At 36.4% G+C, this 24865-nt stretch overlaps 2 protein-coding genes and 1 non-coding gene across 4 annotated transcripts; 2 read left to right on the top strand and 1 right to left on the bottom strand.

Moving 5' to 3' along the window:
• Window positions 1–5902: 5902 nt before the first annotated feature.
• LOC103977435 (uncharacterized) lies at window positions 5903–6760 on the bottom strand. Its single transcript, XM_009392941.3, has 3 exons — window positions 6497–6760; window positions 6271–6373; window positions 5903–6138 (listed from the first exon to the last, which is right to left on the bottom strand). Exons 1-3 carry the CDS (start codon window positions 6702–6704, stop codon window positions 6111–6113), a joined length of 339 nt encoding a protein of 112 aa, XP_009391216.2. The 5' UTR covers window positions 6705–6760; the 3' UTR covers window positions 5903–6110.
• Window positions 6761–7138: 378 nt separating this feature from the next.
• Window positions 7139–7212, top strand: TRNAT-AGU (transfer RNA threonine (anticodon AGU)). The gene has a single exon. It is a non-coding gene; the product is annotated as a tRNA-Thr (tRNA).
• Window positions 7213–8595: 1383 nt separating this feature from the next.
• Window positions 8596–23988, top strand: LOC103977434 (phosphoinositide phosphatase SAC2). 2 transcript variants are annotated; one of them, XM_009392938.3, is made up of 16 exons: window positions 8596–9202; window positions 9959–10163; window positions 10263–10428; window positions 10949–11171; window positions 13487–13563; window positions 13763–13950; window positions 14036–14133; window positions 14285–14418; window positions 14518–14646; window positions 17346–17835; window positions 19701–19822; window positions 19954–20067; window positions 20748–20921; window positions 21357–21497; window positions 22268–22364; window positions 23445–23988. In XM_009392938.3, exons 1-16 carry the CDS (start codon window positions 9107–9109, stop codon window positions 23562–23564), a joined length of 2574 nt encoding a protein of 857 aa, XP_009391213.2. In that variant the 5' UTR covers window positions 8596–9106; the 3' UTR covers window positions 23565–23988. The 2 variants fall into 2 exon arrangements, with proteins under 2 accessions (XP_009391213.2, XP_009391211.2); XM_009392936.3 differs by having other exon boundaries at window positions 20733–20921.
• Window positions 23989–24865: the final 877 nt, after the last annotated feature.

Here is a 24865-nt window from a genome sequence, read left to right as displayed (position 1 = left end):
TCTCCGCTGTGCGGGGCTGATTTAGACGTAAAAGTTGTGCGAGATTTCTCATTTGAAGCTCCGACTCTTCGACCTTTTTGGCGAGGAGAGTCTTGTGTCCGTTGTAGGTGAGCACGCAACTCAAAGCGGATCCAGCGGATGGACGGTGGATGACAGGCACACGCGTCCTTCGAAAAGATTGACGCTCGTGAATAGGCAACTACGTGAGGTGGACAGGGAGATGGCTGGGGGAGGGGGGTAGTTTGTAAAAGACGGGTCAACGTCCGGTGGGCGGGAGATGGAAAGCAGACGCCACGAAGCGTGCAACAAGCAGTGCCCGGTGGCTCTAAGAATCAATTTGCTCTCATCACATAGGCGGTGAAGGGTATTTCCGGTACTTCATCACTTGCCTCTAGCTAAGTTTTAGCTGTGCGTGAGATGGTCCTGGTCTTTGACTAATTTACCCCCGCATCTCTTTACAAGCGAAATTAATTAACCGTGTGGATTAACCACATCATGACGCCTTGTTTTTGGCGTTGCCGTCTTCGTGAGCGATTGTTGGTTGAGTCACACCATTTCTTGTTCCCATTTCTTTTATCACATAAAGGAAACTAAACTGAAAAATAAAGTCCTACTGAACTTTCTAGACGGTTCTAGAGACACGTGCAGGAAATGGGTAGAACTGTCAATTGCTTTGCGAGTTGCTACACAAAAGAAGGCGGAAAGAAGCTCGTCGCTATTAGATGTGATGTCGTAACAAACAATCGCAATCAGTCTACGTTCGGGGTGGTTCTTTCGATTAATTAGGGCAACGTTTGATTTGGGGTTGATGAGGATGAAATATCGAGTAATCCATGTGAGTTTGTATCATTCTTCCCATGTTTGACCAGTTGGTTTGACTAATTGAACTAGTCCGATTGAGATATCAAATCATGCATTAAGTTTACTTGTACGAGCATAAAATTGTTTATTACTTCTTTAGCTTCCCTTTACATAGCATCATGGCTCAGCGGTAGGCATTGAATGCCAAATGCATGTTTTTTTTCTGCTTTGAATGAAAGAAATTTGACTTAGATTAAAGATGTGGAGTTGATGAGTGTCTAAGGGATTTTGTTGGGGTTCTGTGGGAAGTTCATAAGTTGTTTTGAGTCTGACAAGATCTGAAGATGGAAAATAATTTCATGATAGGCAAGCTTGAGACCTTCTATGACTGCCCAAATCTCTGCCAGTGGGGAAGAAGTAGGTGACAAGGTGCAACAGTCTACTATGACAATATTGTTCTCCTGATCAAGGACAATAAGAGAGAAAGAGAAGAGAATAAGAATCATCACAAAGTAAAAGTAAACCAATATGGTGGTGTTTGGGTAGGGGGAGGAATTGAAGCAAGAGGGAGATTAATGTCACTGCCCTCACGGGGTGGAGCATGGGTATCATCAATTAGGGAAAGTGTTTTTATCCAGATTGTGAAGGGTTGAAGGTATTGGTTGCGAAGGAGGCAATCGATCATTTCAGTGCTTCCACAAGAGTCAAAAGATAGTTAGCAATTAAAGAACGGAGAGAAGATGTTGAGTGAGGGTTTAGATCTCCATCTTCATCAAGCCATGCCCAATTGTAAAATAGTTGAGACACTAGTGAGGTTTTAGCTTGGACAAGATATCAAAAGTTCTTAGCAAAAAAAAAATTTGAAAAAAGTTATGTTTGATTGAATTTTGACTTGAATGACAAACTGGACGTGTTTATAGTTGTGAAGGAAGTGAGAGGTCCATTTAGATGTGGTGGTACTTTTCATAGAAGTTTCCAAAGAAAAATTTTCACTTTGGGGAGTACTGATAGAGCCCACATCACCTTCCAACTCTTCTATTCATCATCATTGCGGTAATCTTTAAAAGAAGATTTAAGTACTACGAGTCGTAACTTAGCCAAATGCACGTTTAGAATGTGTTGTTATCCACACAATTAAAAATCCGGGGCACCGCCAACCTAATTCACTTGAATTGGTGTCATGGCGAAGAAGAGATCTGTCATCAAAGGCATATCGATTTGGTTTGAAAAACACAACTTGATGGATGAAAAGTTCACTTTATATTGGACTTGTTATGTTTTGAATGGAACAGTCTACAGTCAACTGAACCTCAATCCACCCAAAGATTTTTCTTGTTTGATCTGAAAATCGTCTCATAACATCTTTATTAGCTAAGAGAGTTGGCACCTTCGTTATGAGACACTTATTGGCTGACTTGTTCTACGGTTTGACCTCATTTCAGCCGAGAAGTACTTAATATCCTTTCTCAAAAATGATGCAAAAAGAGTTTAGGATTATTCAAGTCATAAAAACAGTATTCTCATACAACGTTCTTTCTCATGTGCAAGTTGGTTTAAGTTGAGATCGACTGAACTCAAGTAAAGAGAAATGGTCATATATTCTCTCTCGCATTCAAGTCGGTTTAGTTTGAGATAAACCAAACTCAAGTGAGGAGAAGGGCTAAAATATATTAGGTTCTAGTGATTTACATTAACACTCTTCATATAGGCTCCTAAATCTAGTTTTAAGGCTAATTGGTGTCAGTTTCAAGTTTGGTAGATTGATTTCTTGGTCTAAAACAATGCTTAAATGGCTGTGGAATCCCCCAATGCTTTATCTGTTTTTGAACCATGTAGAGTACTTACTTCATGACAAGGACAGAGCATTATTAAGTTGTTGCTTCATCTGCTTCCTCCCATGTAAATATTGATCACCTAACCAAATCAAAATATTTAAATGTCACGGAATGTATCGTACTTTTGTTTAGTTTAATTCCTTTCATGTTGTCAGTTCAAATTTCAACTTGTTGATATATTATACAAGCAATTTTTTTTGTTCTTGTGACTTCATTAATTAAACAAAGATCACAAGCCACAAGGATTACTTGAGATCTCGAATCTTTATAATTTATGATCGCATGTGAAATTGAAAAGGGAACAACCAACAAAAATTCAACTACTTCTTCACCTAAATTGATGAGAAAGATTTCATGTTCTTTATTTGATGCTAGAGAAATAATGTATTATGATTATTAGTTTCAAGTCTTCTATGACGATCGACTCAAATCTATTTTTGTGGATCAGTGGATTGACATCAACCCGGATGAGCAGGGATATGTAGATAGAAATAAAAATAGGAAATACAAATAGATCCTGTGGAGATTTAAGGACTGTGTTGGTGAACAAATCCTAAGAAGTTGTTTTCTCTGGTTGGTATCGACTGCACCATTAATGCTTTATAAACGCATTGACCAAGTTCCAAAGATGTGATAGTGTAGCTTAAACTTCTACAAAAAATAAAATTTTATTTTGATTATTGAAGTTGGACATGCTTACAATGAGTTGATGTCTTTTATAGATTTTGATTTTTTCTAGTTTTGGGTATATTTGAGTTTATCTATCACTATCAATGTCTCATCTCACAAGTAATCAAGTGCTTGGCCTGCCATCAGGTTGATACAAATGTTCTGAGACAAGCATTCTTGCTATGCTCGCTCCAATCAAGTCCAGAGACTGAAATGAGTAAGATTCACGCTTGCTGGACTTTGGAGGCAGCGAGACAGTGATTGATGATACAGTACTTTTGTTGAGGGAGGAGCACAACTCAACCGATGGACATGGAGAGGAGGAGCAAGTCCAGTTCAGACAAAATTTGTGGTGGTATTTTCTATCATGTCGATATGGACAGTGTGTTGTCATATGCATGGTGGTAGGTGGGTTAGGCATAGATCATGACAACATGGAGAAGAACCATTCTTTAGCTCAATGATTCAGCCATTCTAATTCTTTTAGATATCAGATCTGATATTATTAAGGCTGCATACATTGATCCTCCCCAGACCTTGCATTGGTGGGAGCCTCCTGCACTAGATACACCCTTATCGGATCTGATATCGATTTCAGTAATTTATCAGACTGGTATGATACCGAGATATCGGACAGTATCTACCTTATGTTTATAGATTTCTGTAAGATTTTTGGAAGACAAAAGGTACATATCAATAGGTGAGATTTATGGGAAGAAGGCTTGGTTTCCAAGGAAAGGTCTAATACCAACAAGAAACCATGCAAATTTAAGGTGAAATGTTAATATCTACGATATGATAACTTTGTGGGTGGTGAAACTTTGGAGATCACCAACTGGTAAGAACACTAAAGACAGGACACAAAGTGGGAAGAATTTCTTTTCAAGGTTTGATCTGGTTAGATGTTTAATGCATACCAACCCAGTACCAGTGACAAAATCTCAGAATCAAGTTAGTCCAAATGAAGTCATAATGGAACTTAGGATTCACTTTTTTGTCATTGGTTTCAGATTGACAGTCCAAAGTCATGCCCTTGATGAATTCTTTAGAAGCAAGCAACTTAACATTATGGGAAGGTGAATCTGATCTATGTTCTTTTCATGTGACAACTTCTGAACTTACCTTGTGATAACCATTGGGTTAAAGCATTATATTCTGGTAATCCATCAAAAATTCTTCAATGGCCTTGTGATTTATTTGTATAAACTTCTCAATTACATATATGCATTTTGAAACACTGAAATCTTAAACCACAGTGCACACAAGTATGGCCATGGCAACTACAGTGATGAATTCATTTGTTTATATATCAGCAAGGCTTTTAAACACTACAAGAGTTTTGCATTTTGTTTCCCATCACCATTGGAAGGTTATTTAATTTCCATTTATTCACCTTGTAAGTTTCAGTGATTTCTGGGAGTATTTGCTTGAATGGTTTCATACTTCCAAAAGAATCTGATGTTATGCAGAAACAGTAAAGATTGGTTTACATACAAACAGATCTTTCATATATGAACACTTGGGTCATGCACAATGTCTGACAATTATGTGTAGATGCAGAATTCATATGTTGTAATACTTCTAATATATGTAGGTCAGGGAAAACTGTGCATAGTATATCATATAAAAGGTATTAAGAAATAAAAACAGAATCCCAAGAAAAAGCAGAGGATTTGTAGGTCAGAGTGGGTGATGTTCACAGATGATCAGGTAGTCTTAGATTTGTTTGGTTCCTGAGAAAATGAAGAGAGATTTGAATCTTCCATTTCCACTAGCAAATAAGAAATAGGAAGAAATATTTGTGATGTGTTCTCCAACAGTCCAAGTTCTTTTTCCCTGATTCTTCGAAGAATCAATTTATGTTACAAGGGATTGTGGTGAATCTGTAGCTCAATTTATGCCCATGCTTCACTGCTCCTACTAAAAATTCTGTTCCTACAATAACTGATGATTAAATCTGCTGGCAAAGAGAGCAACTTTGTTAGATATGTTTATTGTGTATTCTTGATGGCCCAAGACTACTAAACCTCTGCAATTTTAGCTTCATAGCAGGCTGCTGTTTGCAGGTGGTATCAAGTTTTGATGTGAGCACCAACCCAAGCTGTGATAGTGTTCCACTGCACTTCTCAGAGAAGGACAAGATCCTGTGCAATTTGCAGACAGGTTGATGATCTAAAAGGTAGACTAGCCTTATCCAAACCACAAATATGAAACAACAAACTAGATCATGATTTAGCAATCATTGATTTCACATAAGCTGTCTATGATTTTGAAGACAAGCCAGATATTGAGTGAACATATCCATACTGTGCAACATGACACCTGAAATTGTTTTATTTTCCTGAGCATCAGATATTAAATAGCACATGGTTTGACTATTAAATCCTTTTTCCAGTGTGTTTTCAGATGCTGTCAGATGTTTAGGTTTTTTATGAATTAATAATGCTTTGCTGTGTTCTTAAGACTCTGAAGTCCACAGGCTAAGCACGATTTCAAGTTTTGGTGCACCCCCAAGGTTGGATAGCATCCACTCCATTGAGCAGAAGGCAAATCACTTGGTTCACAAACACAGATTACAAAGAGTGGAGAAGGAAAGGTGAAGAAAATGTAGAACCATTTACAAGCTGTGGTAAGATGACTACAACACAAGTGTTTTGACCCCTCTCTCTCTCTCTCTCTCTCTCTCTCTCTCTCTCTCTCAGTGCTTTATTTATACTACTACAAAGATTTGCATGCTATACACAGACCAAGAAACACACAAGCTGACTGCAATTTTGTGGTCATACTTTGTCCTCCATCTCAGTGTCATCTATCCAGAGAGCTTATCACCACCCTACAAAGTAATTACAAGTGCACAATCATAAAAAGAGAGTCTTTGAAGTGCTACTGGCCTTAAAAATGGATGAATTATTAGGAAACATATGAACAAGGGTTTGATGTTCCAAGCAATTAGAGAAGGACCAACCAGTCATAGACGGTGGGGAATCTCGGCTGGGCCGTCTGGATTCCCTCCTCCGCCGGCACCGGTTTCCTCCGCAACCTCTTCCAATCTCCCCAAAGCCCCGGAGCTGCAGCAGTAGTTCAGACGGGAAAAAAAAGCCATCTTTTCGGTCCCGCTCGCCTTCTCGGACCTTCTGGAAACCTCTAGAACAGAAAAAGGAAGAGGAGGAGGCGGAGGAGGAGCAACTCACGTGCGAGGGAGGCGTCGGGGGCGCGGACGATGGCGATGCTACAGACGACCTGTACAACGGCGGCGGAGGCGGAGGAAGGGGAGAAGGAGTTGTACTTGCGGAGCTCGTCGAGCGGCGGAGGCCCGGCGACGGTGTCGTCCCACAGCCGGTCGAGAAGGCCCATTCGAGCTCCAGACACGGAGGAGAGGAACGGCGGGTAGGAATTCATCGCAGGCAAGGATTTCTTTTGGATAAGGTCAACGGTTGACCATTCGATTTGGCTCACTGTGGCGTGACTTGGCCTCCACCCTCCGTCTCTCGACGGCTGCTTCTGATGCAGACGGACTGAAACAGTTAGCGATAATTACTCATAGAAAACGAAGGTAGCGATAATTATTTTTAATATGACTCCAACTCGATATATATATATATCAATCTTAGTGTTACTAATATGAGATTAATCCCTATTTACCGCTCGCACGCCTAAACGGACACGAGACGGGGAAAACGGTAAGACGACGTTGACCAAGTTGCGTCATGGACAAGATCGACATCTGATCGGCCCCACGTTGCCGCCAAAACAACGCTGAGACTGACGTCAGCTTCACCCTGGCCTCGTTCGAATGTCTTTAATTAAGAAACTGTGTAAGTTTACATCAACTGGCTTTCATAGCTCAGTTGGTTAGAGCACCCGTTTAGTAAGCGGGAGGTCTTGAGTTCGAATCTCAATGAAAGCATTACTTTGTTTCATAAATTTTATAGTTTGTAGGGTTTTTTTATTTTTTTGACCCATTTATTTTCCCCCCTAAAAACCTTTAAATCCAATTCTATAGTCTTTGATGCTTTTACCAAATATATTTTTACATAGAAACCTTTAAATCTAACTATCAAATTGTTTGATAGAATTAGCCATCAATCATTTTCTTTATTTTATGTTTCTACACATCCTTTCCCACCCTAAAACCTTTCAAATCCAAGCCATCAACTATATATATATATATATATATATATATATATATATATATATATATATATATATATATACCTCAAACCATCACAAAGATATTTATAACAAAGTGTTTTTTTAATTAATGATAAGATATTTGACTTAATATAATATTTGGAAAGACTTCTTTTCCCCAAGTTTGAGTCAAGTTGACTTATACTTTCCAAACATTGGCTAGTTATTTTTTTAATTTTAATTGAGAATATTTATTTTTTAATAAAAATATAGATAAAACTGAATTCAAATAATTCAGTCTACATTATTATTATTATTATTATTATTATTATTATTATTGTTATTTCTACCATTTCAATCCATGAACTCGTCAATATACCATCCGAATTGAAGTTAGAATGATTTGGTCAATTGGGCTCTAAATATAATACGAAAATAAACGAGATATTGAGCTCACAAGTAACAAATGTAATGATCACGCAACCATTACAAACTTGGGAAGAATAGATTCCAAGACTCGGGGCGTTCAACGCCAACTTCTTGTCTTAGATTGCCTCCCCAATGATTGATTGAGTCGGGCACGACAAGTCCAGGGCAGGGACACGTTGCAGCCGCTCGGCCCGAGTCGACCCAGCGCCGCGTGCGGGAGGAGGCCGAGTCCACCACTCGTTTGGGGGGTGGCGTGTCTCTTGCTTTTTTGCCTTTGAATTCCGAGTACGAGTCGATGCGGCCGGCCGCATCGACTCGTCGTTCACTCGGATTCGATGACTTGTGAACCCCGCCGAACATTCCACAGAACGATGGAGAAAACGACTCGTTTCGGTTTGACCCGCTAGTTTGGTCGTCGTGGGACGCAAGTCCGCGCGGGAGGTGAGTCTACGCCGAGTTGAGCTTGACCGATTAGGCCCGACGCGTTTCCCATCATGGCAACGTGCCTACGTTGTTACCTGTTTTACGTGTACCCCCCATAAGCCCCGTATTATTATTCGAGAATTTATGTGGGTCCCTTTCAGTCTAAAAGAGGTACGACGATGAGTGCTTTTGAAGAAGTCGAAAAAGCCTTGATCTCGATCGAAATCTGATCACGTGTCTATAGAGAAGAACAGAAACACAGAGAGATTAAAGGAAGCATGAAATGGAAATAACGCAATAATCTCTCTCTCTCTCTCTCTCTCTCTCTGTTAAGATTTGGATTTTCTCTTTCTCGAAATCAATTGGGTTATTGTGGATTGAAGGCGCCTTCGTGGTTTCGCTTTGCCTCGCCCTCACGATCTCCGACGACGTCCCTCTTCAGCCACCATCCTCCCAATCTCACCAGAATCCAGCGAGAAAACGTGTAAATTCCATCCCTTTTTTTGGCTGTTTTCCGCCTCCAGTTTCGTTTCCAGCTCGAAAGATTCCATCTTTGCCTCTAAAGAACGAAACATTCCCTCTTTCTTGATCATTTTCGAGCTGGTTTCCCTACATTTCGTCTTCTTGTCGGTGCCCCGTGTCCGAGGACGGAGGCGGCTTCTGGCGCAGGAGAGGCGAGGGGGAGGAGCTAAGAGAAGCTGTGGTTATTGAATCGGTGGGAGGATCTGGAGATCCGGTGGCGAGTTGCTTGGTGATCTGCCGGGTTTGGAATGCTCGAGTGATCTGGTCCGACCCCGGGTCTCGCGATCCGGAACGGGATGGCGGTACAGGACGGTGCGGAGGCCCGGATCGCGGGCAACCCCGACGCCTCGAGCTCCTACCTCCATAAATTTAGGCTCTACGAGACACGATCGGTAAGGAGCTTGCTAAAATTCCATCTGTTTCGTTGCCAAAATCAAAAGTGGCTTATCTCTTAGCTCCCACTTTTGATTCGTTGGTTCTCTGCTACTTTTGATCCTGTATGTGCTAAAGCTTCCAAAGTTGTGCTTTGGTGCCTCTTTTGTTTTCTTTTTGAATATCTTAGAGTTCCTTCTCTGGCGTATACGATTTGCTTATCTTTAATCCCATGCTCTGTTCCGAAGCTAAAATACGGAGCCTTTTCTTGATTAATTGAAGACAACAAATTGAGTTTTTCATGCGAGTCTGAGTCATGGTTATTATTGATAGGAAGACAAACTGCTACGTGTTCTTAAAACTTTTCTCAGTGATTTGTTTGTAGAGAACATCTTTCTGGTGTACTACGCATTACAAAAGTTACTTGTCCATCGTATACATCACCTTATTAGTCACATTTGTGCAATATTTGTGGAGTTTAAAATATATTGTTAGTGATTTTTTGGATGCCACATTTTCAACGAGAATAATTCTAACTTCTCAAACACAAAGTAAAACTTTTCTTTTATAATGAACAATTTCTAAAACTACTTGGTAATTAAATAATTATTCACCATTTTGGGACAATGCCCGTACTAATCCCTATGATCTCAGAGGCAATCTGAGTCATTGAAGTTTATACTTTTCTACTGCTAGTCTTTCATTTGCTTTGTTGATTGCTTTCTTATTCATTATGACAAAGATGGTTACTGTTTTATTTTTGTGTTACATTGTAGAAATTTTATATGATTGGAAGAGACAAGAGTAGAACACTATGGAGAGTGTTGAAGATTGACAGATCAGATGCTTCAGAGCTTAACATCCGTGAGGATGCCACAACATACACAGAAAGCGAATGCAATGAGTTGTTGAAGCGAATTGATGAAGGAAACAGGTTGACTGGTGGACTAAAATTTGTCACCAACTGTTATGGCATTGTTGGTTAGTTGACTATCAGCTCATTTTCTGTGTTGCTTATTTGCAGTATTTTAGTTGTCATATCTCAAAACTTTTCATTGATAAGATATATTATCACTTCAGGGTTTGTTAGGTTCTTGGGCCCCTATTATATGTTGCTTATTACTAAAAGGCGGCAAATTGGCATCATATATGGCCATGCTATCTTTGCTGTCACAAAAAGTGAGATGATTGCACTTCCAAATTCGGCCATCCACTCTAATATGGCTTATTCTAAGAATGAAAACAGGTTTGTTCTTTATTATGTTTGTAACATGATACTATAGCTCTTTGTCATTTTGAGTTTGTGGGTTAACTCGACATTTGTTATTTGACTCAAAACAATGATTTAGAATTAAGCTTCTAATTTATAGTTGTATTACTATTGGAGAATGGAGGGTATGCATAAAAAACAGTAACATATAGGCATATGCTTTCTATTCATTTATGAATTCTTCTCTTAAAGTATTTAATAATCTTTGGTTATGAGAGGGCATTATTTTCCAATCTGAACAACTGCTCATTTAGTAGAATTTCTCTCCATGTCACGTGTTTCTCTGCGGCTTTAAGTGGCAGACTGTTATGTCTAAATTACTAGTTCACCTTCATGCATTTTTTCTATGTTGCTATATATTAAAATTTATAATAAACCAGGTTTTATTCTGTCATCTTGTAGTATGTCATGTATTATTGTTGCATCATGATTCTACATCTGTATATTGTCAGAATATAACCTTAAATAAAAAGTTTTTGCCTTAATGATGGTGCAGATACAAGAAGCTATTGTGTACAGTAGATCTTACAAAAGACTTCTTTTTCAGCTACTCATACCATGTTATGAGAAGCCTCCAAAAGAACATATCTGACAGTCAAAAAGGAGAAGTGTTGTATGAGTCCATGTTTGTCTGGAATGAGTTTTTGACACGTGGAATCCGTAATCAACTTAAAAATACTCTATGGACAGTTGCCTTAGTATATGGTTTTTTCAAGCAGGTAAGATGTTTTTACTTTTAGAACTAAAATTCTTTCTCCAGCATACAGGTTCTCCTATTACCACGAGTAACTATTTCTAATGCGTGGTCGCCTTGAATAAATTCATATGGCTTTCAGCTCTGGTTGGAAGTGTTTTCTATTTTTCTTATGATGTTTACTTTGTGAATCATATTGAACTATAAGGTCACGGTTATTATATCTCGGTGGGTTATCACAATCTCTGAAAATATTTGGTTCCTGTGTTGCTCAACACGAAATCAAAAACCCATCCTCAGTTATCTATACAATTAGGGATATATATTTGAAAATCTTAACATACCTATAACTCATATCTGGAATTCTATACGATGTATAACTGTAGATTTCATTGGTGCCAAACACTATAGAATATATCCACAACTTACCTCAATCTAATAAGTATTGACGGTGTCTGCTAACATTTTGGAAGATACCTAAAAAGAAGAACCATGTTAATTTGATTTCATTTTGTTGTCAAGTTTCGTCCTTCACTAGATACAACATGTTCAAATGACTTTGACCATGATACAACCTGTTCAATTGGCATTAGCTTCCAATTTCTCAACAACTTTAGATCAGTATATAATTTGATAGTTGCGACAATAACTTGTATCTATAAATTATAGTCAAGGCTGGCACATGTGTATTATTTTAAAAAATTCTTCACAGAACCGTATGGTTCATGATACCTAAATCACAAAATTCTGTGAAGAAGTGTTAATCAATGAAGCAGAACAAGAAAAATTAGCTCAACATTTGAAAGTCGGTAAGGTACCAACTGAAGGGATAATGCATATGGAGGAAGAAGTGCAGGACCTCAGCTCCCATCAAATGCTATGAGTTATTAAGCAGTCATATATCTGATTCATGTATATGTTGCATATTGAAGTCAGATCTCCGGCTTACTATATTGATGGAGGATGTCTATTTGCTCTTACAACCAGGGATTCATCAAATCCCTATTACTCGGGATAGATAAGACTTAAGAGCTCAAGTTGTATACATCATCGAATTTTTCTCACTTTGAATTACAAATTTATTCTCCAATCCACGTTTATTTTCTTATATAAGTAATCATTCTTATTGGAGTGAACTTTAGATGAAGAGAAAAATAATGCTTGTTCTGGTCTGATTAAGGTCCTATAGGCTGACCTCTGTATATGTACTTCCATTCTGTAACTAATGCCGAAGCTGGTACTACAAACATGCTTTGTTTCCTTGGAGTCACACCTAGAAATATGTCTCACACTGAATATGTCCCACACACTACAATGAAGTCAAACTATCAGGAAAAAAGAGACCCACCTTCTTTAAACTTTTCGTAAAAATCAATACCATTACAATTATATCAAAAAGTATCTTTTCTAGGGATACAAGATTCTTCAAGATAAAGGCTTTTTTAATATAGTAAATCTCATATTTATATAAAGTGTCTAAAAAGACTTTGAAACTACTTACAACTTGATTCTTAGTAGTTTGATGCATGGTTCATCTTAATAGTTCATACCGGTATATCGATCAGGCATTGGTATGGTAGGTACTGAACCGAACTGATGTATCGACACATGGTATGTGAGATGTCCCAACAAATCGATGTATACCGCCCGTACCATTCCCTTATCGAAATGGTACATACCACCCATATCAGGTGGTATATTGCGGTACGATGAACCTTGATTTGATGACTCTCCCGACACTATTTATATAACATGACATGGATGTGCCAATACTTCATATCACTAAAAAAAAAGGATATAAGATGGCATAGATAAAAATTTTTGGAGTAAGGAATATTGTAATATCACAAGGTTTGACATTTATATGATATAGTAAATATTCTGACTTATTTACTAGGAACAATCTGCTTTTAGTAACTTAATACATAAAAAATGTAAAGAAGATAGTAAGATTGGTAGGATTTTCTTTTTGATAATTTTCAGGTTTTAAATACATTTCCTAAATCTTCTGACTATGATTAGGGATGCTAATGTTTGGCAGTTAATATTCTATTGGAACTTTGCCTCTGATTTACTTTATTCAGCATATTTGTCATTTTGGTTGTCCAAGTTTTCATGAAAAGGCTCATTGATAATTTTTCTAACTGTAGGTTATGAATTCTAACATTTTCTCTAAGTTAAAAGTATCATTTAAATTCTTGAGCATCAAAATTTTTTTTCAAAAGTTGGCTAAGAACTTATAAGTCATTATTTCCATTCACTTGTTCTTTGACATTGACCTTGATATTACTCAACACATCAGATAATGGAGCAGTGATGGTTTTTGTTTTCTTTATTCAGGCAAAACTTTCAGTATCTGGGAAGATTTTTAAATTGACACTCATCGCTAGGCGGTCACGTCATTATGCTGGCACTAGGTTGTTATATATTTCTGTCCTTTTCTTTATTTACCATGTTTGTAATGGTTTGACCAAGTATAACCCTGGTGATGAGAGTAAAGATGATTGATGCTCAGTACTTCGCATATTATGATATGTGAAGATTAAATTTTATGACTATGATGTTCATCTTTTTTCCCTCTATTTTTCTATTGTTGTTCTGGCTCTTATTGATCAGATATTTGAAGCGTGGTGTTAATGAGAAGGGAAGAGTCGCAAATGATGTCGAGACAGAACAAATTGTTTTTGAAGAAATTCCTGGAGGGACTCCAACACATATTTGTTCTGTTGTTCAGAATAGGGGTTCCATACCACTGTTTTGGTCACAGGAAACTTCAAAGCTAAATCTTAAGCCTGATATTGTCTGTAAGCTTCAAACTTGCTGCAGCATGTTGAACACAACTACACATAATGTTTTTCACTGTTTTATTTTCTCTTCCCCTTTTTGCAGTGCATAGAAAGGATAAAGATTATGAAGCCACCCAACTTCATTTTGAAAATCTTGTAAAAAGATATGGGAACCCTATAATCATTTTAAACTTGATTAAGGTATGCTCCATATTAAGAGCTTTCAAGAGTTTCTTTTCTGTATGAAATATAGACAGAAAATTTGCTCATTTTAATAGCTTTACACTATAAATTGGATATAATGGTCACTTCTACCACTATCTTTGTATGGTTCTTTTTTTTGTTTCAACAGTCAGAAGAGAAGAAACCTCGAGAATCTATTCTTCGTGTCGAATTTGCTAATGCCATTGAATTTCTGAATAAAGATGTACCAAGCGAAAATCGTTTAATGTTCCTGCATTGGGATCTCCATAAACATTCTCGAAGGTAACTTCCCCCTTGTGACAGAGGCTCCTTGTCATTTCTCTAATTTGAAACTGCAATATTTTTTGTGACGGTGTTCTAATTCAAGAATTTTTATTGCAGTAAGGCTAAAGGTGTGCTTACTTTGCTGGGAAAAGTTGCAGCCTATGCACTGAATCTAACTGGCTTCTTCCATTGTGAAGTTACACCAGCTTTAGAGTTTGATGGTGCTTTAAGAGAACCTGTCATTTTGTAAGAATTTTATACTTTTCATTTCCTGCTTTAAAATACTGCACCTGTTACATATCTTTCCCTCGGTGTGATCCTTGGGTGTTCCAAGCTTTTCTCAATCTTTCTTCTATAAAAGGTTGATTTTATGCTGGATCTTTTATTCACATAAGCGCAATTAGGAAGTGATTTTTATAATGTGGAACTGGTATATTAAATTTTAGGTTTCTGGAATATTACTTTCTCTCCGTCTCCACCAAGATAAGATATACAAATTACCTGGTTATATTCTGATTCAGGTGGCAGTTCACATCTTCAGAATCCAATCCAGTGGACCTCTTGCTCTAGGTCTACTGTTACCAATATTTTGTGTTTATTCTGCCCTTTTAGATTTATTCAGGAAGGTAATGTTTATGGATATGTTTCCAAAGCATATCTGCAGTATAAATGTTTATATCAGCCATGAGACCTTTGTTAAATTATGAGATGGTTTATGCACCCTCAAGAAGTTTTTCATGTTGACTTTTGATGAGAAGCAGATGTATCGAGTATTTTTGATGCTTAAGAAAAGAAGTAGTGGCTTTTAACAGACACTTTTGGAGTAGATCTCAAGATGTTATACTCTTATTTGCTTTCGGTGTGATAAAAATGGTTTGTTGGAAGGCTGTGCCATTCATTCATGCAAAAGTAGATTAACAGGTTCGACTAATAGCACTCATATTCAGTCTTGAGATGGAGTCTCTGTTGTCAATCTCTCTGATCCTGGAGCAGCTGATGCTGTCTTTGACTTCTTCTAAGACTGCACAATCATTATTTCGTATGGTAATCCAGCATATTAGACAAGGATGTAAAGATCTTGAACCAAACGCAAGTATCACGTTAAATATGCTTCTTCCAGAACCAGTTAGCAGAATTGGGGCCTAAACTTTTACAGGAAAACCCTTATGTTAAACTTCTGCAAATTGTATGTTAAGCTACTGCCAGATGCCATAGCCCACTTACAGATCAAACTATACTCTTTTTGTTTACAATGTAAATCTTAGTTGGTAAGCACTTGGAGCTCAGTCTCTATGCCACTAGATTGAAATTTAAAACCTTTCATTAATGAATTTGTTATCAGATTCTTGGCTATCTAAGCACAAGGACTCTATTGATTACTATAATGATTGAAAAACCATCTTATCTTGGCAATGAAAGCAATACTTGTCAAAAGTGGTCCTAGTAAAGTCTTTTAGAAATTTAAGGATCCAACGACCTTTTCTAGCAGTGGATGGCTTTTTTTGAAGTTGTAAACGGCTTTTCAAGCATTCAACCTCATGCCCATTTGGCAAATGTGATAGAAAAACCATCTTATCTTGGCAATGAAAGCAATACTTGTCAAAAGTGGTTCTAGTAAAGTCTTTTAGAAATTTAAGGATCCAACAACCTTTTCTAGCAGTGGATGATTTTTTTTTGAAGTTGTAAATGGCTTTTCAAACATTCAACCTCATGCCCATTTGGCAAACAGCAATGTAAAACTCTCTGTGCTCTGAACAGAATCCCCATTTGAATATGTTACCACAAGTTTGAATGAGTGTCTAATTCTCTTAGTTTTAAATACATTTACACAAAGGAACTCATGCTTTCCTTTATTAGATTTGTTCTATAACATGGGCAAGACATTTTTTGATTGACATGGATAATGTTTGATTCAAAAGGAACTTGGTACATGTTATGATAATCATGAATCTAAACAGTGATATTATTGTACTGATTGTATTGTACTAGTTCAAGGCCAAACTCGTAGGACAATTTTACTGATTATACTGACATATACTGGCACATCTTTGTGTTTTTCTAATATTCTTGGTAGTATACAGAGGCAAGGTTTGTCGTACCATGGTATGCTGCCTGGTACGGGTGGTATGTACTGATCCAACAAGGGATTGGTTTGAGCGGTACACCCAGTCTGTCAGTATATCCCACTGTATCATATGTCGGTATGTCGGTATGTATCATACCGATGGTTGATCAATATACAGGTATGGACCGGTAAAACGAACCATGTACTGAGGTACACTGGTCAGACATTGTGGTTTGTATCATTATTTAAATCCTTGATGAAACTCATCAAATAAAATGCCGTCATTTGAAGTTTGAACAAAGTCGTCTTATAATCGTATCTCTAAACTATCACGCTGTAGGTAGTTGGTGAGATTTTTTTCTTTTCACCTTCTAATTCTGTGATGAAACCAGACAAACTCTTTTGGAGACTTCCAAAAATTTAGGTATAGATTTGGGTGGTTCATTTCAGGTTAGAAACTGATTTAGTACTTCTCTTCGTTTCACAGAAATGCCTAAAAACTCATAACTATGTTTCGTACTAGATGTAATTAGAGTAAACAAACCATTTGTTATTGTCACGTACTCTCTGGGCATTCTTTAACATGATCATAATGTTTATCAATGAAGAAATATACCTACCCAAAGATTAAGTTGTGTAGTGTGGCTGTGCCAAAAAGGTATCAGTGTGGTATGTCTCAGGCTCTATGCGTATCACATGTATCATGCCATAATCTGGAACAGCTGCATATCTGGATTCTATAAATGATACAACATGCAGAATTCACCCTTTTTTTTTATCATGTTGCCTTCCATGTAAATTCCTAGCACAACATGCACCTTGATCCTTGACCCTGGATATGTTTCTTTTTTTAACTATTGTTGCTGCTGCTGTCCCATAGGAAGGACAATGTTGATCCCTGGTCATCTAGTTATCTTGATAACAACGACAACAGCAACAATGACAACAACACAGATGGTGATATTATCCACGGAGATGGTTTCCAAGAAGATAACATGATGGAAGATAGTTCTCAAGAAGAAAAAACTGTTGGAGATGGTTCTCAAGAGGATAACATGGTGAACCATGCTATATCTGAGCAGAGAACGGCAGAAAATGAAGATAGCAACCGTGGAATTTGTCTGACTAAATCAATTAGATTTCAGAAAGGAGTCCTGCGCACAAATTGTATAGACTGTTTAGATCGCACTAATGTCGCTCAATATGCACACGGTTTAGCTGCTCTTGGGCATCAGCTTCATGCTTTAGGCCTAATACGTATACCAAGGATTGATTTAGATGCCCCTTTGGCTGATGATTTGATGAGCTTTTATGAGAAAATGGGTGACACACTTGCTCTACAATATGGTGGTTCTGCTGCTCATAACAAGGTATACTTGTGGATGGTAGTTATTGTTTCTCATTTCATATCACTTGGAAGACCATTTTTTATTTGCTTTAATATCATAAATTTGTTTTAACCTTTTCCTTCTATGTACATTTGGAGTCACAAGTTCTAAATTATTTTAGAGCTTCATTAAAGGAAAATAGAACATCAGCGTTTTAGGTGATGTATATAAAGCATTGTGCTTTACTAGATTTGCCAGTACATGTTCTTTTATTTGTAGAAACAGCACAATCTTTACATTGAATGTGTATATGCTATAATAGTTGGAGCTTTTCCAAGTCCTTTTATATGTTTGCAAGTTAGGATTTAAGTTTAAAAACTGTTACACTTTTCAACTTTTTTGGCATGCTAGCTTTCTACACACATCTGTAATTCACACGCATATGAACATTTAACAATAAAGATATCATGGCCATACTTTTTCAACTGGAGAATTTATACCCAGAATAACTAGTCAATCTGAACAAATCTTAATTTTTGGAGAAACCCAGTATGTTTTTTTTTCTGAAATTGCAGAATGTGAACTTAATAATTTTGGTTTTAGTGTTATGTGGTCTGTTGTCATAGTTGGTCGATGGGAAATATTGTTTGCTTTGTCTGACATCCAAATATTGTTTTCCATAAAGTTGATGAAACATTCAGTAAAGCTATCTGTTTCAACTTTTAAATCGACACTTTATTCCCAACTAGTTAGCATTTATCTAAATAATAAAGGTCATGAGATCAATAATTGGGTTCTCTGGAAGCGCCATTCTCTAAGGTTTGAAAAGAATGATAGGTGATAAAATGGTTGAACATTGGGTTCTGTAAGAACCATTTGCTTAATTGTTGTTGAGATTAAATATTTTGCTTTAAGGATAAGTACTTATTTGGAGAATATTTTCCTAAATTGCATATAAAACACAGAGCTCACTTGTGAAGAAGGTTATCTGATCTCGTTCTGTTGAAATAGATTGTGATACCCTATGGTTCAAGTTCCAATTCTTTGCTTCTGCTAGGGCTCATATATAAATCCAAGCTTCTCTTTCTTGTTAAATGGAATTTGGTAATGAAAATATAATAGGTGATTTTAGTAGAGTTTTCATGATAAAACATGCTGCATGTTATGTCACTTGAAAACAAGACTTATAAATCTCGACCCAAGCATTTGAGTTACCAAGAAACTAAACTTCGACAGATTTGGATCCTTCCAAGTCATTAAAATGGATTTAATGAAACCAACTGATCTTTGATTTTGTTGCACATCAAAACTGATACAAGAGAATGGCTTTAATCATCAATGCATGATTCGGTAAATCTAACTTGTATACTACATAGAAATACAAATATTTGTGTGTTTATCCATCTATACACCGTTATTTAAATCTGAAAAGCAAACATATATGATAAGTTACATCAATAGTTTGATTATTCTGATTTTTAGAAAATTCTGTATCATTTTCAACTTCAAGAACTGATTTGAACTTTCTACTCATCATTTCATAATGAAGTTAATAAGAAGTTGAACTGTTTTAATTTTAATCAAAGTGGTGTAATTTCCAGTGTGTTTGCAGATACAGTTTTTCTTGACTACTTTATTTACTGATTTGCCCTTCTGTGTGGGTCTTAGTGAAAAACTTCTACATGGCCTAGAATGGCTGTTAATAAACTTTTATGAATATGAGCAACTTCTTTTGTCTTAGAATTCTAGACCAACTGTAGTTCCAAATTTGGTTATTACTTGTTTTCTTCTAGTGTACTTAAGAATTAAGATAATAAGTGCTTTGTTCTTCGTATTATTATTTTTCACATGTGAAGGGCATCTTGATCTACTTATGGGTTTGTCATTTGCTCTGTGATACTCGATAGATATTCTCTGAAAGAAGAGGCCTTTGGAAAGCAGCAGTACAATCTCAAGAGTTCTTTAGAACACTTCAAAGATACTACAGCAATGCCTATATGGATGCTGAAAAGCAGGCTGCAATAAATTTGTATGTTGAAAGCAGTGATTTTCATTCATTTTCTCTGAAACATATTACCTTAAATTATCAAAACTGAGTTTCAGTTTTTTGCGATCTCCACTAAACTTCCCTTCTCAACTAATCGGCCTTGTAAAATGCAGATTTCTAGGCCATTTCCATCCTCAACAAGGGAAACCAGCAATATGGGAGCTGGACTCTGATCAGCATTGTAATGTGGGGAAAAGTGTTCATGGTTTTGTTGACGAATATTCCAGGTATATTTTTGAGTATTTTTTGTGCTTGATAAACAACATCTTCAGCTTCCTTGTCAAGCCATGATTAGAAAGGCTTGCCTTCACATCTTTTCTTTTGCTGTCTTCTTTTCCCCTCAGTGAGATTAATCTTTCTATGTACTTCTTTTCCTCGTCTAAAATTCTTGTAATTGCACGATCTATTATTCCTTTATGATCTTCAAATGCTGCTATCAGGTCCAATATCTTTTTTAAGTAAATAAAGTTAGTTCTACAGGATACAAGAAAAGATCTTGGTACTGTGAATGAACCAATAAAGTTCATTTTTAAATGTATGAAAAATGCAAGGGAAGTCCATTTGAATGTTTCAGTTACGATGAAGATCTCCTACAGCCTAAAGAAGTTAGAACTCAAAACAATTTGTGCAAGTTAGTCTATGGGGACAGTTCGCCAGAATACTGTAAAATCTAGGTGCCTTTCTATGATTTACCTAGATGTTTGTTGTCTCCAAAATTAAGGCCTTTAGGAGCAAAGCAAGATCAAGACCCACAATTTTTCTTTGGATGATATTCTTCCAGTGTTTGATGTCCTTGACAGCATGAATTACGTCATCAGGCCTTTGAATCTATAACATAGTCTAGAATTTAAATATGTATGTGTTATTTTAGTTGATATTCATATATTTTCAGGTCATTTATCAAAAGATCCTTATCAGATGGCAACATTCTTTGTGAAAGCAATATGCCTTTCTCCGGCCATCCTGTTGGTCAGAGAGAAACCTCAACATTATCTGGAAGAAATCAACAGGAGCATCAAAAGAATCTTTCTGATTCAACACCAGAAATTTCAACTTGTGAAAGTGATATATCATATTCCAGGTCAGTTGCTTCAGTTTGCAGTCTCATTGGATAAAAAATTAAATTCTGACTTTTTTCTTATTTTCTGGGCATAATTTAAAAGTTCGTCATCTTTTTAAAAGAAAACTTGCATCTAGACAGCAGTAGAAATAAATCTAAAGCATTTTTCATATTTAATTGCCTAAACCTTACAACTAGAAGACTACACACACTTGTATTCTTGTGTAACTTTTGTTGCTGGAAGAAGATGAACTCATTTTTTCACCTTACTGGTCTTTGAGTAAAGTTTTGATTTTCTATGATCTAGCACAGTATGGTTTAGCTATATTGCTTCATTAATTTCATGCACTGATCAATGGCTTGTGATGCTCCTGCCTGATGCACTTCGGAAAGGGATTTCTTGATAATTTGTTCATTATCATAAGTAGTCTAACTTTCTTTACCTATCTTCTTTAGGTACACTCCCATGATGTCTGGAAGGCAACTTTTTGCAGATAGTGAGCACACTTTTGTCTATGAACACGGGGATTCGAATTTTCTGGTTCTTGATTGGCTGTCATCATCTGGTAATTCATGTGATGAAGAAATTTGCGATAGGTAATCCTTTAGTTGTAGTACTGCTATGATGTTCATCTGCTAGGTCTTGTTCTTTTGATTTTCTGGACTCCATGTGTCTCTCATGCTTATTTGGATGTCTGATTCTCCATAGTCTGTTCATGCAATACCAATGTTTGGTCACTTGAGTGACCCTATAGATACATGTTGCAGAAGAATCTTTGTCGATAATTATATGAATATCAGGTTTGAGTTTCTATTAATATCACAAGAATAATATAGATTGGATTCCATCTTGATCTCTACTTTTGCACATATGGTACTTTCTGGGTTCAAGGAAATTCAGAATTTATCTTGAGTTGCTTACTACTACTAACCTCCCCATCTCTTCAAGATCACTTGTTCCATTCTGCGGACTGTTGCCCATCTTGATCATCTTAAAGTTGTTCTTGTCAGTGCAGACTGAAAAATAATCTGTTTGTGCTGAATGTTAACAATGAAGACCAAGTGCAAAGTCAGTTCTCTTTTAATTCTTTGGCCTCTCTGATCCACTTAAGGTTAAGCTGTCTGAGCAAATTTCTGTGGCACCAATAGTGTTTTTTTTTTTTTTTAAATTGAGCCTCGTTTGGTCAACGAGCATTTAAACTCAGTAGAATGAATTGCTAAATCAAACTTTTGTTTGTTTAGGCCCATGTAGTTATCTGGATCAGATGTTGTGTCCAATAGAACAGTTTCAAATAATCTCTTTCTGTGCAAATATTTAACCTAAAATTCTGAGATATTAAAATAAATAAAAATGTATGTTGCTGCAGGTTGAACTCCCCACTCGAGAATTTTTCTACTGAAAATGTTAATGGCATAAATGCTGAGGCAACCCCACCTCTAAGTGAAAATGGATCTGGCACTAAGGTCAGTATGCTTGTTCTCATGACCTTAGTATTTTTTTTCCAGTCAGAACTTCATTGACGAATTGAACATTTTTCAATACTGAAATGAATTACTTCTTTACTTTTCTTTATCAATTTGGTTCCTCTTAAGTTAAAATACTTAGTCCTCAGAAATTGAATGGAATAATATCACAGAACTGTTAGTCCCTGCAGATGCAAATGTCAGGCAAACTTTAAAATGTTTTTATTCCAGAATGGGTTTTATTACATAATTATGCATGCATCTAATGGAATTTGATTGTAGAAATATTCAGATTACATAATATTGACAGATGATGATCTTACATGTGGAAATTTATTTATTTATATGGAGTGTAATTGCGAAACCAAGTTAGTTTTGTTGATAGATTTACTAATATAGAAATATGCATACATATAAACAGAGCTATATTACTTTGTGATTCGTCATATTCTAGTCCATCTTCAGCTGTTCTAAGAAAAAAGAAGAAATAAAGCATATATACATTATATTCTGTGAATTGAGCTGCTAGCACTTTGGAAGAATATTGTCTATGTACCAAAGACTCTTGTGAACCTTGTCTGATTGAGTGATCAACCTGTTGTTCCTGATCTACAAGTACCATAAAACAGGAAAAACTGTTTTGTTTGGGTTCTTCCACTGAAGCATCAAGGGGGCTAATCATTCAACTAACATTCTGCAATACTTTGGATCAAATTTGATGTTACATTTTTCGAGAAACTAGAAGTTATACAGATGATACACAATAGAGTATTCATGTTTCTCTATTTTGCAGTTATTTATTGTACATGTATGTCTCTGTATTCATCTATGCATTTTTAGTTGTAAGATTAGTTGGTACTTGCACAAAGTTGACCATATTTTCATATGGTTATATATCTGTATGTGCATGTTCATGCTTTCTCCCTTGAGCAAAAGCTTTGCCATTACTTTTGCAGCAGCATGGTTTTCGAATCAATCAATTTTTGGCATATAAATAATTTAATAGAACTTGTTACTGTATTGAACTGTTAGCTAAATTATAGTTATGTATAATTTAGTTTGTGACTATCTTTGTTGCAGGGAAAGCAAACTTTGGAAAAGGAGATGACTTATGATCCTCTTCGAAACTACGATACCCTTGGTGAATTTTCAGACAGCTTTATCCGTTGGGTTAATTACGGAGAGACTTTATGCCATTGATGTGTTGTACGTTCTAGTTAAATTGCTCCATGCCCACCCGGTCCTGATCATTCCGCCGAGATTGCACACTGACTTGATGATGCCATAGAAAGCGTGAAATGGGTTGGAAAGTTGAAACCGCAAGGTGTGGACATGTTTTTGTGTTGAAGCATCATCCTTACTCATCCCAGCTTCATTGAGAGAGGTGCAAAATTTGCATTATTCGGCAGCGACATCATCTTCCATAGGCTGACAAAAGTATATGTAGGCAAATTCTTCTGGGCTCCTCTGAATAGAAACCCAAAGTCCAAATCAATGTAAATATCGATATAGACATGGTTGCAGCTAAACAATCATCAATTCTTTTTCCCTAATTCTCAAGTCTTTGGTGTATGTTCTGCTTGTATTTGCCTAAATGAATAAACTTAAGATCAAAGTTTCTCTACCTTTTCTGTACTAAATACCCGGGACTCGCATTTCCGGCAGTCAACTAAATACAAGCTCCTGAATTTATCATGGTTGCAAGTTGCTTGCTTGCTATGTTCTCATCTTGTATCGCACTATATCGGTTTGGCCTGGCCAATGTTTTATGTATCAGTATGATCGAAACATAGTGATCCGATGACATCTAATGGTATGGGTAAATATTTTGTTTGACGATATAAAGGATAACCATAACACTTGAATGCAACATTTGCCGTTCATAGAATTAAGGCTGTTAATACTGACTACAGAGGACCCCATTATCAAGGTTAATAACCACTATTTTAGGTACAAATTTTATTATCCTTGTCCATTTAAGAACATATGATGATCAATATTTTTTGGATGATCATGGTTTGGATTATTATGAATGTTATAATATTTTTCAAGATTAAGAGCATGGTGAGTATGGGTGTTCAAACCAAACTTGAACTTGAACCATAACAAAAGTTAGATCAGTTTGCATACTTTTCTTCCATTCGATTAATCGATATGAATTGTCCAATATCAATCAAATTAAGTCCATTGCCTTAATTCGATTAATCGATTCAAACCAACATAAAAACCTCAAAGGCATGGTATAATTATACATTTTTATTTATGTTATCATTTTTTTCCTCACATTAATCCTTATCAATAGCCAGATAGAAACTTTTTGAAAATGTTAAGGATGACAATTCAAACAAAAAACTTTTGAAAATATCGGCCTAATTGGATTTAGATTCTAATTTTAAAATTAATTAAAATTAAAAAAAACAATTAATCAATTGGATAAGTCCAAACTAGTTTCGGTTGAAAGTATTTTGAAGTTAATAGAATCAAATTAGTTTTTTAGTTTG

The sequence above is a fragment of the Musa acuminata genome, chromosome BXJ2-3 (assembly GCF_036884655.1).
Source record: "Musa acuminata AAA Group cultivar baxijiao chromosome BXJ2-3, Cavendish_Baxijiao_AAA, whole genome shotgun sequence".
Classification (NCBI taxonomy): Eukaryota; Viridiplantae; Streptophyta; class Magnoliopsida; order Zingiberales; family Musaceae; genus Musa; species Musa acuminata.
Note: the sequence above shows the minus strand (reverse complement) of the source record. Positions and strands in the feature narration are given on the sequence as shown.

What these genes read in the sequence shown, in the direction of transcription:
- LOC103977434 (XM_009392936.3), top strand. Translation starts at nt 9,107, where the DNA reads ATGGCGGTACAGGACGGTGCGGAGGCCCGGATCGCGGGCAACCCCGAC. An exon ending in TATATGGTTTTTTCAAGCAG is followed by an intron (nt 11,172 to 13,486) that starts GTAAGATGTTTT and finishes TTCTTTATTCAG; the next exon opens with GCAAAACTTTCAGTATCTGG. An exon ending in TCATTTTAAACTTGATTAAG is followed by an intron (nt 14,134 to 14,284) that starts GTATGCTCCATA and finishes TTGTTTCAACAG; the next exon opens with TCAGAAGAGAAGAAACCTCG.
- LOC103977435 (XM_009392941.3), bottom strand. Translation starts at nt 6,704, where the DNA reads ATGAATTCCTACCCGCCGTTCCTCTCCTCCGTGTCTGGAGCTCGAATG. An exon ending in CCCCGACGCCTCCCTCGCAC is followed by an intron (nt 6,374 to 6,496) that starts GTGAGTTGCTCC and finishes CTACTGCTGCAG; the next exon opens with CTCCGGGGCTTTGGGGAGAT. An exon ending in TTCCCCACCGTCTATGACTG is followed by an intron (nt 6,139 to 6,270) that starts GTTGGTCCTTCT and finishes ATTACTTTGTAG; the next exon opens with GGTGGTGATAAGCTCTCTGG.